Source organism: Rhinopithecus bieti, unplaced genomic scaffold (genome assembly GCF_001698545.2).
Source record: "Rhinopithecus bieti isolate Rb0 unplaced genomic scaffold, ASM169854v2 scaffold_23303, whole genome shotgun sequence".
Classification (NCBI taxonomy): domain Eukaryota; kingdom Metazoa; phylum Chordata; class Mammalia; order Primates; family Cercopithecidae; genus Rhinopithecus; species Rhinopithecus bieti.
Window position 1 is genome coordinate 1,508,161 of NW_016810922.1, and position 18,191 is coordinate 1,526,351.

The 18,191-nt window shown below is 35.5% G+C and overlaps 1 protein-coding gene across 1 annotated transcript in view; it reads left to right on the forward strand.

Annotated features, from left to right (window-relative positions):
• HMGCLL1 (3-hydroxy-3-methylglutaryl-CoA lyase like 1) overlaps nt 1-18,191 on the forward strand; it is a 154,152-nt gene that overhangs the window by 35,146 nt on the left and 100,815 nt on the right. Inside the window, exons 2-3 of the mRNA XM_017893240.1 lie at nt 2,954-3,034; nt 3,262-3,369. Of these exons, the coding sequence (XP_017748729.1) occupies nt 2,954-3,034; nt 3,262-3,369 (189 nt within the window). The remainder of the gene's footprint in view (nt 1-2,953; nt 3,035-3,261; nt 3,370-18,191) is intronic.

Sequence of the window (18,191 nt, forward strand, 5' to 3'; positions counted from 1 at the left end):
CTGTATTGACTCTTTTTTTCTAATGAGCTTAGATATGCACAAACAATGCCTAGTAGGCAAATCCAACTAAATGTTATACAAGCACGTAGAATTCAATAATTCAAAAATAAGCTAATTATCTCCCCACCAGAACATACTTCTCCCCAGATATTCCCCACTACATGCTGTTCCTTACCTTCTTCTTATATATAATTGGACTGTTTATTACTGGTTCTACTTTGGCATATCCCAGCCCCAGCCCAATGCATGACATATGGACTGTGCTCAATAATTACTTGTTGATCATATTGGATGATTTCTTCTGTCACTCTGTCACTGGCTTAATTCAGATAGTCGCGAAAGATTAAATAGTAACATTAGATTCAAAAACAGTATCAAGTGAACACATATTCTGCTTTGATTGAATTGGCCATAAGTGTTAATGATCTGTGATTTAATGTATTCAGATTGCTTGTTAATAATGCCAGCTACACACATTGATGCAAAGTAAGGTCTTCAGTTCTTCAATTGTATTCAGGAAGCATATGGTTAGTACCTTAAAAAGCATTATGTACCTTTTTTTCCTCTTTTTTTGGCAAATATTGTCATTGAGGAAAAGAGAACTCTTCTTCCATGTATGTGCCAAGCTAACTGTTGTTGAAATGCAGTTTCAAGAAACAATCAGTGCTAATAAGACCACATGGCTTAAGATTGCCTAGTTTTGTTCTTGTTTCATTCCTGCCAACTGAAGACTAGAAATAAGAAGAAGGAGGAGTGAGCTTTTCTTATTCACCTTCCCATATCATACCTTTTATTTATTGTTCAGTTGAAATTATAGACACCTTGTAAATTAGGCATGATTTCATTTTGTCATCCAAATGGAGTCTAAAGCTGAGGAACCCCAGGCCTTCCTCTCATCCCTCCACTCTCTCAAGTTAACTTCATGCATCACAACCTGCACAGAAAATGCAGAAAAGAGAATTCTTTTTCTCCTAGGTTGCTTTTTTTGCTTATTGAATTGACTAATTTCATGGAAATTGTGGAGAGTGGTCTGTAAACATTGTAATGGGGACCATTTAGGTTCTCTGGCTGAGAGCTCAGAATGCTGATAAAACCTGTAACAGCTCTGGGCCCTAAAAATGGCCTTTTAATATTTTTTGTTCCACAGACTTGAATTTGGTTCTGCATTCAAAACAGCCACCTTACCCATATATGCTGTAATTTTTACAAGGACAGAGTGTGACAATATAAACTGGTTGACTTGGATTCATCATTCCTGATAAAAGACAAAAACAAGCAAACAAAAAACTTTGAAGTACAGGTTCTGTGGTTCCGGGCTGATTCTGTCAACTATCCACTTAAAGAACTTGATGATGGGTTACCCAAACTTAACTTGGCTCAGAGGTACCCAGAGATTATGTTGGTACAGTCTGAAAAGATGGAGTATGCTTCTGACTTTAACTGCAATATACAATTTCAAAGGCTCTTTCATTTTCCCCCTGTTTTAAATAACAGCCTTCTAAATGGGCATATTTACAAGGCAAATATATCTTCTAAACTAGATCCATAGTACCTAGTGTAGAGGCAGAGGTTTCAGAAACCAGACCATTTACCATCTCAGATTTTAGCAAAAGGTAGAACAAGGGGTTGCTACATTTGGCTGGAGCTAGGCTGCTCCCAGCGGGTTATTGTGGTATAGGTTCCACTAGGGGTGGGTCTGTCTTTCAGGGAGCAACACTTAGGTGGTAACTGTGCTGTGTGACCTAGAGAAAAAGTAAGCAGCACATTGCCTTTTCTAGCCTCAGTTTTCTGGGCCCAATTCCCAAAATCAAATTCATGTTCAAGTTCAAGGTATAGAGGGTGGCATCCTGTATACCTCTTCATGGAAGTAGAAGTAGTCTTTTAACTTAAAGAGGTATTTATTTATTTATTTATTTATTTAGACAGGTTCTTATTGTGTCACCCAGGCTGGAATGCAGTGGCACAATCACTGCTCACTGCAGCCTTGATCTCCTGGACTCAAGCAATCTTCCCACCTCAGACTCTCAAGTAGAGTAGCTTGAGACTACAGGATGCACCACCACCATGCCTGGCTAATTTTTGTATTTTTTTTTTTTTTTTTTTTTTTTAAAGAGAGATGAGGTTTCACTATATTGCCCAGGCTGGTCTCAAACTCCTGGGCTCAAGCAATCCATATGCCTTGGCCTTCCAAAATCCTGGGATTACAGGCGTGAGCCACTGCGCCCAGCTTAAGATGTAATTAAGAGAAATTAAGATGTAAATATCTATCTATCTATCTCTCTATCTATCTATCTATCTATTTTTTTTTTTTTTTTGAGATGGAGTTTCGCACTGTCTCCTGGGCTGGAGTGCAATGGCGCGACCTCAGTTCACTGCAATCTCTGCCTCCTGGGTTTAAGTGATTCTTCTGCCTCAGCCTCCCAAGTAGCTGGGATTATAGGTGCCTGCCACCTTGCCCAGTTAATTTATCGTATTTTTAGTAGAGACAGGGTTACACTATGTTGGCCAGGCTGGTCTCAAACTCCTGACCTCATGATCTGCCCACCTCAGTCTCCCAATGTGCTGGGATTACAGGCGTGAGCCACCGTGCCTGGCCAAGATGTAATTTTTAAATGAACTCTAACAGTAGTTAGTTTATCATCATACACAGACTCACCCAACAGATTTGCTCTTTAGGTCCTGAGTAAATCAATTATTCTTCAATTATATTTTATAAATCAATCTTTTGAATTTTAATCATAACTAGACTAAATATCATTTGGTTATAAGGAAAAAATACTTCATGTTGCAAGTAATATAAATAGTGCATTTTCATGATATCATTTTATTGATTTTTCACTATTTTAATTCTCTAGGGTAAGAGTATAACAAAGTGCAGTTGTTTAACTTTTCAAATAAGCAAGTGTAGCAATCTAAAAGTTATGTTCTCTCGTTCTTATGTTTTGCATTTCAGGAAACATCCCAGTTATCTGGACTCCCTGAGTTTGTTAAAATAGTAGAAGTTGGGCCTAGGGATGGATTGCAGAATGAAAAGGTAGTTTTACATCATTTACTTCAAATGCTGTCTAAATATTAATAGATTTAAGATTGTAAAGATTTATGTGGATTTCATATGTTACGCGATTATATATCTTTTCTCAATTGCTACTTGAATGTATAAATTACAAATAATACTCACTTTGACTTAGGAAGTAATTTTCTATTTGTGCTTCAGTAGACCCTATATAATTTACTTATAAAATATTTTTTTTGTTTTCATAGGTTATAGTTCCTACAGATATAAAAATTGAACTTATCAATCGACTTTCCCAAACTGGCTTGTCTGTAATAGAAGTGACTAGCTTTGTGTCTTCCAGATGGGTACCACAGGTATGTAAACCCACAATTTCTTAATTAGATCCTAATTCAACTTCACCAAAAATTATTTGGTAAATATTGTGATATTAACTTGATATCATTACTAATTTTTCATATTCTTACAAAATATTAGCCTGTGGACTGTTTTATGATTAAATAAAAACCCTTTGATGAAGTCCTAAAAGTTACTTAGAACTTCATACTAAGCCTGTGTGAGTATGGTTCAATATAATGAATAGGGGACAAGGCTGTTAAATAGCATTTTAGGGGATCTGCCCTCTCTTTATCATTTTATGGCTGACTTTCTAAATAATCTGAACATCTCCAAATGCATTAGTCATTTTGTCTGTTAGAGGCAAATGATGACAAGTAGCCTGATAGCTTCCTTCTAGAATCCCATATTAAAGAGTGAGGAATGGAGACACGTACTCCTTTTACTTTGCTTTTTTTGACACTTGTATTTGCTACAGGGATACATCATCAAATATATCGTTGAAGATAAAGCAGAAAGTCATCTGGAATTTTTGCCTTGAAAGATGACAAAATGAGAGAGCTTTCTCTAGGGTTTTCAGGCATGTGGCAGCAGTTATCACTTCTGAGACTTGACTCTGATCTTTGAAACATCACTAGTAATTAGCAACCAGTAAAACACTCTCTCTTCCTAATCCAGTGTCTGTTTTCAGTCCTTGGATCCCTTAATTTCTCCACAGCACTTAGTTTCACTGACTACTCCTGATATCATTTCCTTGGTTTCCATTATTCTCTATTCTAATGAATCAGTTATTTCCACAATTGCTCTTTCTCTGTCATCTCTGACATCTTTCATGACCTCTTAGTTGAAGGTTCCCCTAAGATTCTGTTTTCAGTGCTTTTCTCTGCCTATCCTCTCCTCTTTGGCCATCTTTCCAACACCAACAGTCACTTCTATGAGGATGACAAATTTACATTTCTAGTCCTGCCTTCCCTGATAAGCTTCAGGTGGATGTACCATTTCCACCTCAATCTCACTGGGTTAAAATCAAACTCGTTATCCATCCTGCTTTATGCCAGGAGTGCATCTCTTTCCTTTAAAATCCTGGATTTTAAGAGCTGACTTTGTATCCAGTTAGTATCGTATTCCGTTAGGGATACTAAACAGAATAGCAGAGACTGGGTGACTTAAACAGCAGGAGAATTATTTCTCACAGTTATGGAGGCTGGGAAGTCTGACATTTAGGTGCTGGCAGATCCGGTGTCTGGTGAACACCCACTTCCTTATTTGCAGATGGACACCTTCTCATTCTATCTTCGTATGGTGGAGAGCAGAGACAGGGAGCACACCCATGTCTCTCCTTATCATGTTACTAATGCCATTCATGAGGGCTCCACTTCCATCACCTAGTTATCTCCCAAAGACCCTTCCTTTTAATATCATCACATTGCAGGTTAGGATTTCAACATATGAATTTTGAGGAGGTGCAAACATTCAGTCCATAACAGTTACTGATGTATGAAATGTCTTCTTCTTCAATATGGCCTATACTTGTGTCTTCTTTTCAGTCCCATTGATATAGTAGTGATCCATACCCTCATTAAATAATCATTGCAGTAGTTCCTTAAATGGTATTTATAAGTACTGTTTCTCCATTCGTTATACTTTTCTTGTAAAATAATCTTCCAGAATTATCAGCTTTCACAGTCCTTCCTTCCTTCCTTCCTTCCTTCCTTCCTTCCTTCCTTCCTTCCTCCCCCCTTCCTTTCCTCCTTCCTTCCTTTTCTCCTCCTCCACCTCCTCCTCCTTCTTCTTTTCTTTTCCTTTCTTTTCCTTTCCTTTTCTTTTCTTTTCTTTTCTTTTCTTTTCTTTTCTTTTCTTTTTCTTTTCTTTTCTTTTCTTTTCTTTTCTTTTCTTTTCTTTTCTTTTCTTTTCTTTCTTTCTTTCTTTCTTTCTTTCTTTCTTTCTTTCTTTCTTTCACTTCTGGGTTACAAGTGCAGGTTTGTTACTCAGGTAAACATCTGTCACGGGATTTTGTTGTACAGATTATTTCATCACTTAGGTCTTAAGCCTAGTATCCTTTAGTTATTTTTTCTTATCCTCTCCTTCTCCCACCTTCAACTCTTTGATAGGCTCCAGTGTGTGTTGTTCCCCTTTATGTGTCCATGTGTCCTCATCATTTAGCTCCCACTTGTATGTGAGAACATGCAGTATTTGGTTTTCTGTTCCTGTGTTAGTTAATGTGCTAGATAATATGTTCGATAATGGCCTCCAGCTTCATCCATATCCCTGCAAAGGACATGACCTCATTCTTTTTATGGCTGCATAGTATCCCACAGTATATATGTACTACGTTATCTTTATCCAGTCTCTCATTTACGGGCATTTGGGCTGATTACACATCTTTACTATTGTGAATAGTGCTGCAATTAATGTTCACATGCATGTGTCTTTATGATAGAATTATTTATATTCCTTTGGGTACATACCCAGTGATGGGATTCCTGGGTCAAATGACATTTCTGTATTTAGGCCAAAAAGTCACATTCTAAGTTCTTTAATGAACTTAGAATTGACAAAGCCTGAAAACTTTGATTGGGTATTCAAGACTGTCTATTCCTGGCCCGTTTTTTTTCCTTCTTAGCGTTAACTGTATTACTTTGTGGAAGCTACTGCTAAACTAAACTGTTTCTTGTCCTCTATTTACATGTCCTGCCTCTTTGTCCATATAGCACTTTACCTATACTTGCTTATGTATATCTGTATTTCTGCATTTCTCTGTAGTTAGAACTCAATTAGATAAAAAGGCTTAAAACATTAAAGGCTTTTTAATTGTATTACATTTGAAGTAACAGAAGCCACAATAGGATTAAGAGTAGTAGCAATATGTCACCTTTCACAGAGAGTTACTTTTATTTATCCTCAAAAGAAACTAATTATCCCATTGTCACTGTTTACTCTGTGTGTGTGTGTGTGTGTGTGTGTGTGTGTGTGTGTATTTTGTTTTGATTAGCCACTACCTATACCATAAATATCATAAAAGTAGTGATCATGTATCTTTTATCTTCTGCTTATCACTGTATACCTATTTCTTAGTACATAGTAAGTTGGTGCTCAATAAATCACTGTAAAATAGAAACAAATCAATCAGTCTGAGAGAACAATACCATATTACTTTCAATCCTCTGGTATGGGCAACTGACTTTGACTTTGTTCATGTATTTGGTCCTGTATAATGAAGGTCACAAAATTATTTTTTAGGAAAACACTACTAGTTTGATTAGGCTAGATATATTTCCTTAAAATTGTCCATTTGTAAAATGCTAGCTATTATTTCACTAGCCACCATTAATTTTAAGGGAGTTCTAGACATTTGTATTATATTTATATCTTCATAAAGTTACTTCTGTCTTTAGTACAGTCTTTGCTAATTTCACATATTTGATTATTGCTGGAGAGAAACTGAGTAGGCTTGTATAACTTTAGAATTAGTGTTAGGAAAGAGAATAGATTTTGCTAATATTATTTGATGAATATTGACCAACCAAAGTTATATTTCAGGTACTAAATGGTGCTAGCCCTCTTCAAAATTCTTTTTTGTTTCCCCAGTGGTTTTATAAAGCTGCCTACAAAATAGTCTTTCCTATAGTAATGTTCACGGCCACATTCTAGTATTATGCAAGAGTGGAAATTGATGATAGATTTTTAAAAACTGACTTAGGACATACCTAGTGACATTTAGAAGGATAAGGTGGAAATCCTTTTTAGAAGGCTATACTTCTTGCATAGCTAGTTAAGAGAAAAGATGGACAGAAGAAAAAAAGGCAGTCCCTTTGTGAGAAGTAATTGGAAAATGTCTTCTGACCTCACATTAAGTAGATACATGCGATGGAACTATAAAATGATATGATTTATTCTAGGTTTGTTCCCGAGTTGAATTTAGGGCTTAACCTACTGCAATTTAATGAACTCTTCCTAGGCTTAAAGTATTATTGAATAAGCGACTGAATTCCCCCACATAGCTTTTGAGTACAGCTGTGGTGACAGGAAGTGCTTCTAAAACTGTGTCCCTGTTCACATTCTGCCTTGAACTTGAATAAGTGACTTAACCTTTCTAAACCTTGGAAATCCCAGCAGCGATGCCTGCAATACCGGAATGTTGGAGATTTTAAGGCACATAAATGGTCCCTGAGTGTGAATGCCCACAGCCCAGAGCACCTGACTCCTGACCAGCGCTCACTACTGTTATTTAAGGAATGCCTGACTAGCAGACAAACTGACGGACAGTTCTTGGGGTTCATACAAGTTAACTGCCTTTTCTGATAACTAGCCTTTATTCTGAAGATTGAAGTATGTGTATACTTACAATATTGAGTTGAGCTCAAGTTGAATAATTGAAGATATTTTGCCTTTCAAATACTAAAGACTATGTTATATATTCTACTTTAATACTCATCTAGTTATATACATTCCAATTTTTAAGTGGTTTAAATCAATCACATACTTATAAAAGATCAATGTGCCTGAATCCAAGACAGAGATGAAATTTATCTTCCAAAGTTGTATCAGTCACTTACTATATAACACATTAAATGTTTGTCAAAGGCAAATATTGAGGATGTTCTATTTTTGCAATTTGATTTTAGATTTCAGGAAGCTTGTCTGAGCAGAGCATTTTAAAATTTCTCTTTTGAAATTTTATATTACTCTCTTATTTTAGAAAAAAATTTTGAGGTCAGACTTGTCTAACTTAACGTCTGAGATTTTTGACAAAAATTTTAGTACACCGGCTTACATATATATTGGTTGAAATAATTTCTACTTTTAAGGACAATGTGTGTGGATCTAAATTGGTATTCTATTAATTCTCTGCATCTTATATTTTTTTTCCTCAAACGTAGGTCATGGGAATAGTCCTCTACTTGATGTTTAGATTGCTGCTTGATCACTTATTTCTTTTTTTAGGATTTTAAAGCCTTTTTACAGTTTCCCTCCTACTGTTTTGTTTGGCAAAGCCTTTCTAACTCAAACAGCTAAAATAAGAGTTCCACAGTAGCAGGGTGCCATATAAAACAGGATCCCACACCTATAACCTGAATGGCTAGAGATGATAAAATACCTGTCATTAAAAAATACATGTTCTTTATAACTTATCTGGAAAAAGCTTTCCTTAGAGTGACATGAAATATAAGAACATTTGAAATGAGTCCAGATAGCCTCTCACTCAGATGGAATGAACAATGGCAGCAGAAAGAAAACATGTTTATAAAAATAGATAAAGTTTATTGCAACTTTGGAATGTGGCTGTTAGTAGTAAGCTATTTAAACTGTAAATACAATAATCTTTTACAAAAGTGAACTAGAGTTTCACATTCATCTTCAATTTAGCCATTTGATTGTAAATATTTTATTCACAAGTGACTAAAATGAGTATCACTTATTTAAAAATAAAAATACATTAAGTATATATAACATTGTACATTTATGTATGCCATAGGCAAAGGCTTAGTTTAAAAATATTTGCTCCCTCATTAGCTATTTTTTAACTGTTGGAAGAGATGGGTCACAAGTCTCAACACCAGGGAATAAAAATAGATTTTCTTTATAAAAGTGGAAGGAAATGTATGTAAAAGACTAATAGTTATTTTCAAGTCACTCTAAAACTCACAAATATGGTCTAAGCACAATGTTAGCAAGACAGAACGAGTGAACTTACCCCCGCTCTCCTTTTGGTGTGTGATACAAGTAGCTCTTTATTAGCACTGAAGACACATTTACTGGATTGAAGTTTAAAATTCAGATTTACGTTGATGAGATGCAGGAGGCTATACCTTCTGCTACCGAGTCCTGTCCTGATGTCTCCTCCTAGCTCTTTTCTTTTTGAGGAAGGTGGGTGTGGAGAAGAGTCAAAGGAGATAATTTTGAGGAGGTGTATGTGAGGGTGCACGAAGGGGCTGAAAGAGAGAGAGTGAGAAAGAAAGGAGGCAGAGAGCCCCCAAATTGCTTGCTTATAAGGCACAGTTCATTCGGAAAAACTTTACATTTGGGGAAGTTGCCAGAGTAAGACTCATCCATTATTGCCCAGATGAGTTGGCCTCTGTCACCTTCCCAAAGAGGTTCCTGGTGAAATTTACCAAGACCACAATTCTTATACCCTGGTGCTATAGGAGTCCTTTACCCAGATAGGTGGAGGAGAGGAGAATGTAGACTGAAAGAGGGAGGGAGACTTAAACCAAATTCTCTCCAAATGAGCCTGACTTAAAATACTCAATTCTGTGCATAGAACACTATTTTCTCCTGCACATTAAGATGCTGGCATGGAGGTCAAAACCATATTATGACCCAGCTCTCACTTAATTGATGATCTACTCAGCAACTGTGGGTCTTCTACATGTTTTTATGACAGAAGTAAATCTATTTAATTATACAGTTATCCTTAGGAATCTGCCAATTAAAATCACTGAAAATGTTTATTGGTGAAGTCTTCATATTCTTGTCTTTTCTCCTGAATTCATAGAGCAGGTATGCACGCTAGTGTTGCTCCCTTGTAAGAGTTGTCATGGTTCATTTTCTGTTTCTAAATATATGAGGCTTGTTTTGTTTTTCAACTTATATAAACACATTGAATTTCCTATATAACAAATAACTGCTGTTTGTCCAATGTTTGGTCTCAGAGAAGGAATGAAGATACTTAATTCTTTAGTAAATGATCTCAAATGGTCATTGAAGGTTACATGTAGGTAAAATTGTGCTCTGAGAGCTAGATCCACATAGATAAAATACGTTAGCTCTTCAAGAAAATAGAAAACAAGCATACACTATTTGCCACCTCATTTATTCCCCAGTACTTAAATGGCATGAACCATAGACTCTACATTGCTTCAATCAGTCTAACGTGTTTTCACTGACTATGCAGCTTGTGGGAAATATTCCATGTGTTTGTGCAAATGTATAAATTCAAATATGTGTAATTGCCACATATCCTTGAATGCTAGTAAATTTGTGTTGGTTCTTCTGATTACCTGCACACCAAATAATCTTAAAATTTAATGGCTTAAGACAATCAACATTTGTTTTGCTTATGGTATTTGTGTATCAAGAATTCAGTAATGGCTCAATTGAGTATCTCTAGCTAGAGGTTTCTTAGGTACTAACAGTGAGATAGACAGTGGTCAGAGCTGGAACAGCAAGGGGAGGGGGCTGGGACAGCTGTAGGCTTGCTGTCTACCTCTCTCTTCCTGTGTTCTCAAAGCCTCTCCATGTGGTCTTCTGGAGGGGTTAGTTTGGACTTTATCACAGCATAGCAGCTTTAACCTAACATAAATGGCTCAGAGCTCCAAAGATGAGTGTCTTAAGGGGTAGGCAAATGTGGTATGGCTTTTATAACCAAGCCTTGTAAATTTTATAGCATTACTTTTTCATAATCTATTAGTTGAGGTAGTTACAAAGCCTACGGAGTTTCAAAAGGAGGTGACAGACCTCACCTTTATATTGGGTCACAGCATTCTGGAAGAGCAAGTGGGAGGGGAAATACCACTGAGGCCTTATTCTAATCTGCCACTTTTATGTTTTTAAAACTGGCCTAATAATTAACTTAATTATATGTTTTTCTTACTAATAGTTAAATAATAAGTACAGTTGATAGCTAAACAAAAAACTCCCAAATTTAAAAAATACCTATTTTAGTACTGTCATGGCTACCAATACATACCTCACTCCTATCTACTCCCTTTACAAAATTAATTTGTTTTGCTCTAAATGAGATTATGAGGTGTTGAAAACAGTGAGCATACACAGCCACACAAATCACTGTCTTCACTGTAGAATGAAATTATGTCCATGCCTTTCTGAAGCTGTGTTTTTTTATGTCCAGACCTGTTCATCAAAGTCCTAACTCTGTACTGACACCTTTTCAGAGTCTGTTGTAACTTCTATGACATGTCTGGCATACACACATCCTTCAGTTCTATATGTTAAATTATTTATGAATACCTATTTACTTTTGAAATAATACACACCAGGAGGATCTCTTTTCAGAGCAAAATATCAATGTACTTTAGAAATGAAAAGTAGCAATTAGATTTGTGTTGCTCTTTAGTTTGCACAAATACCCTGAATTATTTTAACTTGCTGTGTTAAATGTTTCTCTAAATTTGCAAACTTTTATCTTATTGAATGAAAATAATATAATAATAGCACATATTTTGGATACTAAAATAATAATGAATATTTTGAATACTATACTAGACACTCTTTATAATGTAGCAGTATATTTGATTTATGTCCTATACAAGTGTTACTTATGTAGTAGTGGTATTATTTATTCTATCTTTACACATAGTGATGATATAAATTCCTGAATTCCTCTGGTCAAGAGCGGGGGCTGCTAATCGATACCTGTGTATTTAAGTAGGGATTAACTCAAAATGCAATACTTTAAAGCTGTTCCACTATACAATTTTGCCATTGCTACTGTTACCACATAGGGGAAACAATTGCCCAAAACATATTTGTAAATGTTTAAAACACCCTTTGTCTCACTCAAAAAAGAATATGGAAATGTAAACATTTTTTTCATTGAGATGGTGGAAGGCATTTTTTTTTTTTTTTTTTTTTTTGAGACGGAGTCTTGCTCTGTTGCCCAGGCTAGCGTACAGTAGCGCGATCTCAGCTCACTGCAACCTCCAACTCCCGGGTTCAAGCGATTCTCCTGCCTCAGCCTCTCAAGTAGCTGGGATTACAGGTACCCGCCACTGCGACAGGCTACTTTTTGTATTTTTGGTAGAGATGAGGTTTCACCATCTTGGCCAGGCTGGTCTCGAACTTCTGACCTCATGATCCACCCACCTTGGCCTCCCAAAGTGCTGGGATTATAGGCGTGAGCCACCATGCCCTGCCCCTATTATTTTTTCTCTTTGAACTTTTTTAAAGGTTAATCTGCAATAAAATAGGTGAAAATATTTGTTGTTAACTTTGTTTGTTATTACCCAGCATTCAACAACTTCTATTCTAGATGGGATGTAGTTCCACTACTGTATCCTAAGAAAAAGCAAAGCTTATAATGAAAGCAATCATGTCAGCAATTTTATTGTTTAATATTGTCATATTTTCAAGCAGAACATATAATTCAAGTTTTTTTGGTCTTTTTACCCCCACTAGTCTAAAAAATATTATACTGGAAGATTGTGCTTAGCATGTACTGCTTTTCAATAGGATGATAATTAATTTGTTCAATTACACTTTGACTAACAAGTTGGGTTTTCTTTGTTCTTAGATTTATAAAAATAACCAAAACATAATATTAAAATAAAATATTCTACTTCAGAGGTCCCCAGCCTTTTGGCTCAAAGGACTGGTTTTGTGGAAGACAATTTTCCACAAATGGGGAGTGGGGGGTAGTTTCCAGAGGATTCAAGTGCATTACATTTACTGTATCTTTTTTCTATTATTATTACATTATAATATATAATGAAATAATTATACAACTCACTATAACGTAGAATCAGTAGGCGCCCTGAGCTTGTTTTCCTGCAACTAGACAGTCCCATATGGGGCTGATGAAAGACAGTGGCAGATCATCAGGCATTAGATTCTCCTGAGGAGTGAACAACCTAGATCCCTTGCATGCAGTTCACAATAGGGTTTTCACTCCTATGAAAATCTAATGCAGCTGCTGATCTGACCAGAGGTGGAGCTCAGGAGGTAATGCGAGTGATGGGGAGTGGCTGTAAATACAGATGAAACTTCACTTTCTCTCCTGTGGCTCACCTTCTGCTGTGTGGCCCCATTCCTAACCAGCCACAGACCAGTACCGGTCTGTGGACTGGGGGTTGGGTACCACTGCTTCACCTCATCTTTTATTCAGTTGTATTGAGTTCATCATGTTTGTCAATTTATAAATAAGTTTTTCCATGAGAAAGAGAAAAAACCCTTTCAAAACTGTTTTGGTCACATTAAAATTTCACTTTTGTATCTGACTATAAGTATCTTAAAATTTGGTCTTGTAGAACTATGTGCATGCATTGACATTTGAAAGGTCTGTATGTAATTGTTTAAAACTCAAGTAGAGGTCCAGTTGGCTCAGGAAGACTTGATTCTGACTCTTTAGTGTTTTGTTTGTTTGTTTGTTTTTGTTTTTTTGCATTACTCTAATTAGTCTGTTGATAAACAGTTTTGATATTATTTTAGTGCAAACTCATTTCATTGATATGACTCCTAAGCCACTTAAGTGCAATCCACTTTGGGAAATGCAGAGTATGCCCTAGGGACTAGACTAGAGGGAATGAAAGTATTTAGTAATATTTATTTCCATCATGCCATAGTACAATTTGCTCACTTGGAGATTCATATCCATTACTCAAAACTTGGTTTAAACTTTAAAGCATTAAGATGTTAAGCATGGTCTGGATAGCCCAGTTTGAATATGTTCTAGGAGTACTTATTTTGAAGAATACATTATCCGTGTATCCTTGAGCACTTAAAATGAAACATATCATAGCAGTTATTTTTAAATGAGTAAGATACTGAGTTTTAAAGACATATGTTTTGGCTGGTGTTCATAAAGAGTTGTCATTTGAATAAGTTTTAAAATAAAATAAAGTGACTTTTCTAATTTTAGGTACACACAGATTGATCTAATATTATCTGATTAAATTGCTGGAAAGTTCTCTAGAAGTAATATGTAGTAAACATAGAGACTTAGAAAGATAAACATGAATGCCAAAAGTAATATTGTATCCCGAATATCACATTAGACAATGGATTTTACATGTCAAAACCTACACATTAGCAAAACGTATATATGAAAATGTTTCACTTGTTTTACATTTGATAAAAGAAAAAGAATATACGTTTTTTATTTAGCGTATGCTTGTAAATCAAAACCATATTTCATAAAACATTTGATTCTATTTTGCTTTTAAAAATTTTATCCAAACTCATCTTGAACATTTGACCTATCAAATCAACACTGATTGGAATTATAATTTTTAGAATAGTAGAATATTTTGTAACATCTATGGATATTAGGTATTTTCTTTGTTAATATATAATATATATTTTGAAGAATGCTATTTATTTTATAAATGTCTTGGACAAATTTAAGTTTGTCATTGCAAAAGCTTACAGGTTATAATTAAGAACTTTGAAATATCAACTTGTTGAAGCAAATTTATGCTAATAACCTTATAGCACTAATACTACTTACTTCAGACCTTCTTATACTGCTATAATGTGTCATCTATTTATAAATTTAACACTATTATTATCAAGGTGGATGCATCTTATCTTATATTGAATTCTGCTTATAATATGTAGTAAGAAATACATTTCTGAGTAGCCCAAATATAGCCATACGTGCCCCCCCACCCCCTGCCAGATCCTCCAGGTTTCAGGTTTCCTGAGGTTTTATCACTTTTCTGTCTGTTTAACCCATGCTTTCTGGTGGAGCAGTACAAAATCTGAGACCTGACTCTTACTCATTTATGATATGATTTGGCAAAGCATTTTCATCTCTCTATGCCTTGGATTGTTTCCATTTATACACTCACCCATTTATTGCTTTTATTATGTCTCTATTCAAAACTGTATTGAGTTCTTTGTTGGACCCAAATGTTGAATAATAAGTAGTTGCTATCAATAACCATAATAAATATCTAATAAGGTAAGTGTAAAGTTAAAATAGATAATTGGAACAAAATTAATAAAAAAATTCAAGCTCATACAAATGGTGTTTTAAAATCAAGTGAATATCTGTAAATGAGTTATAAAATAGAACTTAGTAACCAGGGTATGTTAAACAGTTTGTCATCAAGTACTCTGGCCAGTGTTTTTAAAGTTCTGTCTTATATCAAAACAGAGATCTCTGGATCCATATGATGGCCAAACCACCAATTTGCAGTGATGGCATTGCTTGTTGTGGTAATAAGACCCTTTTCTCCGTGGCCAGTGTCTTATTACTTATTGCCAGTGTCTTATTACCAGTGTGTTAGTCTCCTTCCAACAACCCAGGCCTACCCTCCACTCTGGGCAAGTTGGGTTACAGAAAGAAGTGTAAGTATAGAAGGGAAACTTCGTTTACAGTCTGTATACAGTAACTACAATTAGATATAGTATTTCAAAAATCACTTCTACTTTCATGCATGGGAAATAACAACTTTGACAGTGTTATTATCAAACATAAAGACATGATATATGAGAGGCAGCACAGTTGAGTGGAAAGAAAATTATACTGGGAGCTTTGAGACTTCTTGCCCTACTTCAGAATGATGTTGGGAACATGATTGCTTTGACATGGGAAGACCGGGAGGGTGGTCACAAAAGGCATTGACCTGAACAAAGAATAACTAATGCATATTTATTATGTTTATCTTAGGAAACTAGGAAATGCTATTGAATAAAATGACTTTTGTTTCTTTATCTGGAATATTGGCCCCCCAGTTTATAACTCACAGATCCATTTGGGTAGCTTGGGCCTATTTTATTAATTTAAAAAATGAATACTTGTAGACATTAGTGGATCATGACTAAAATGTCTTGCCTGCATTTACAGTAGAAGAGTATTGGCCATGTGCTTCTTATTTTGGTCACTCTTGATACATGCAGGCATTTCATCCGATAGAGGGCAGTACAGAGGTCCTTAGTACACAAAGGTAATGCTGAATAAAGAAGTACAGGAAATTATACACAAGACCAAATTAGTTTCAAGGCTTCTGGACTTAAGAAGTTTTGTGAATATGGTGTCAGTCTATTTTAGCTTTGGCAGCCAAGACAGGGTATTGGGTAGAAAAAAAAAAACAAAAAACTGGATGTTCAATTTTCCAGAGATTTCCTGTGTTTATTATTGTAAGACTGTGATTTATTAAAACTGTCTTACTTCCTCAAGCAGACCAAGATTTCCTCTGTGCTACTGAGGCTAAGATATATGGGGTTTGTACAAGGAGTCTGTGAATGAGACTGGGTTACTGTACCCAGGCTACAGTGCTATTCATAGCTGGCTAGAGCGTTTTCACCCAGGGTTGTCAGGAAGAGCTCTAGTCTCATTTTTTCTCATTACTGAATTTACGAATGTATTGCCCTTAAGAGGAGTTACTGCCCAAATTGAGTTTTGAGTTATAGGGTCTGAAACCACATTATTTACATTTTTATAGTAATCGATGGCATGTGTTGAAGAAATTGCACGCTCTATGTCTCTTTCCTGTTGTACGCCGGCATGCAGAAAGTAATACCATCAGTTATGTCTAATCCAGCTACTGGAGATTGTAGACAAATAGCTTCTGATATTATCCACTCATTTTGAAGAGAAACGAATATTGTCCTGGGTGATAGAGTTGGCGGTGGGGCAAAGAAAGCAAAGAATCCTTCAAAAATATTTTTTAAAATTATTTAGCAATCTATATTAGAGAGAAGGAAAAATGGGGACTTATAGGTTCATGAGTTTAAGTCTGTCTCCTAGCAAAATTTAGGATAGTTGATTAAACAGAGAATTTTTGAACATGAGATGTACTCGGAAATCTTATGGATGTACCAATAATAAGACATACCGAACTGACCTTACTTGTTTGCTGATAGTATTTCTGGAGTATTTCAAAAATACCCTTGACTATCTTGTTGATATTGCTCTGAGCAAGATATGAAATTTTACCAAAACTGGTATTTTCCAAATGTTAGTTTTTATCAGTGAAACTTTTTTTTGTCATGGGTAAAACTTTGTGTAGAACTTCAATATATGATATAGACAAGAAAGGTACCATAAAAGATTTGTTGAGGTCCCTTCCAGACTGTAGGAGAGGTCTTATCAATGTGATCATCCGTTATAAGTTTTATGAAAGGTTCAATCATTATTTTGTGTTCTTTTTCTTAAGGAGGCTCCCTCCTAAATTGCAGTCACTTTAGGTTCAAGGCCACAAAATTGGGATTCATCTCTGAATAAAAATACAATTAGTCTTCCTTTATTGAAGTAGGGTCAGAAGGCCTAAAATGTGCTAATTTGGCCCCCTTCAAGCCAACCTTATTGATCCCCAAACTTGTTGATTTCTAACATCTCCTGAGAAGTTTTGGTAATTATAGATTCCTGGATCTTACAGGAGAACAGATTCAGAATCTGTACCAATATGACCAAGAAATCTGTATTTTTAAAAAGTACCTCAAATAATGCTGTTGACAAATTCAATTTGAGAGATATTGGGCTAGATGATAAAATACGCTGCAAAACTGTTCAGCCTGAAGATAAGTTCTCTCTACGAGCTCTGCCTTTGATATTCTGATACACACAATCTTTAGCAGTGACTAAGATGAAGATATAGAAGATAGAATATATGGACGATATAGAAGATAGAAGATATGGAAGATATGTTTATCAAGGAGGTGTAGAGAACATGCTTTGCAGTCAGATAGACTTGGGTCCCTGCCCGGCTTTTGCACTCACTAAGTGGGTGATCTTTGCTTCTAATATCATGATGTAGTTCTGTTGATGTTAGACTTCAACAAGGTTGGGAATCAACAAGGTTGGCTTGAGGGAGGCCAAGCCAGTGAACTCCAGCCCCTCTGCTCCTACTTCAATAAGGAAAGCCTAATTTTATTTTTATTCAGAGGTGAATCCACATTTTATGGGCCTGAAGTGATTGCAATTTGGAAAGGAGTCTCTTATTACGTTGTTAAAAATGTATAAAAGGATACCACATAAAGAATTAAATATCTATAGGTTTAACATATAACTCAGCATAAAGTAAATGTGCTTTTACCAATATTAATAAAATATTATTCTAAAAATAAAATTTTAGAAGAATTAGTGGGAAAAAATCACAATTCAAAGTGGATTGAATTAAAAGTGAATTCGAATTAGAATAAAGGGCTAATACACAGG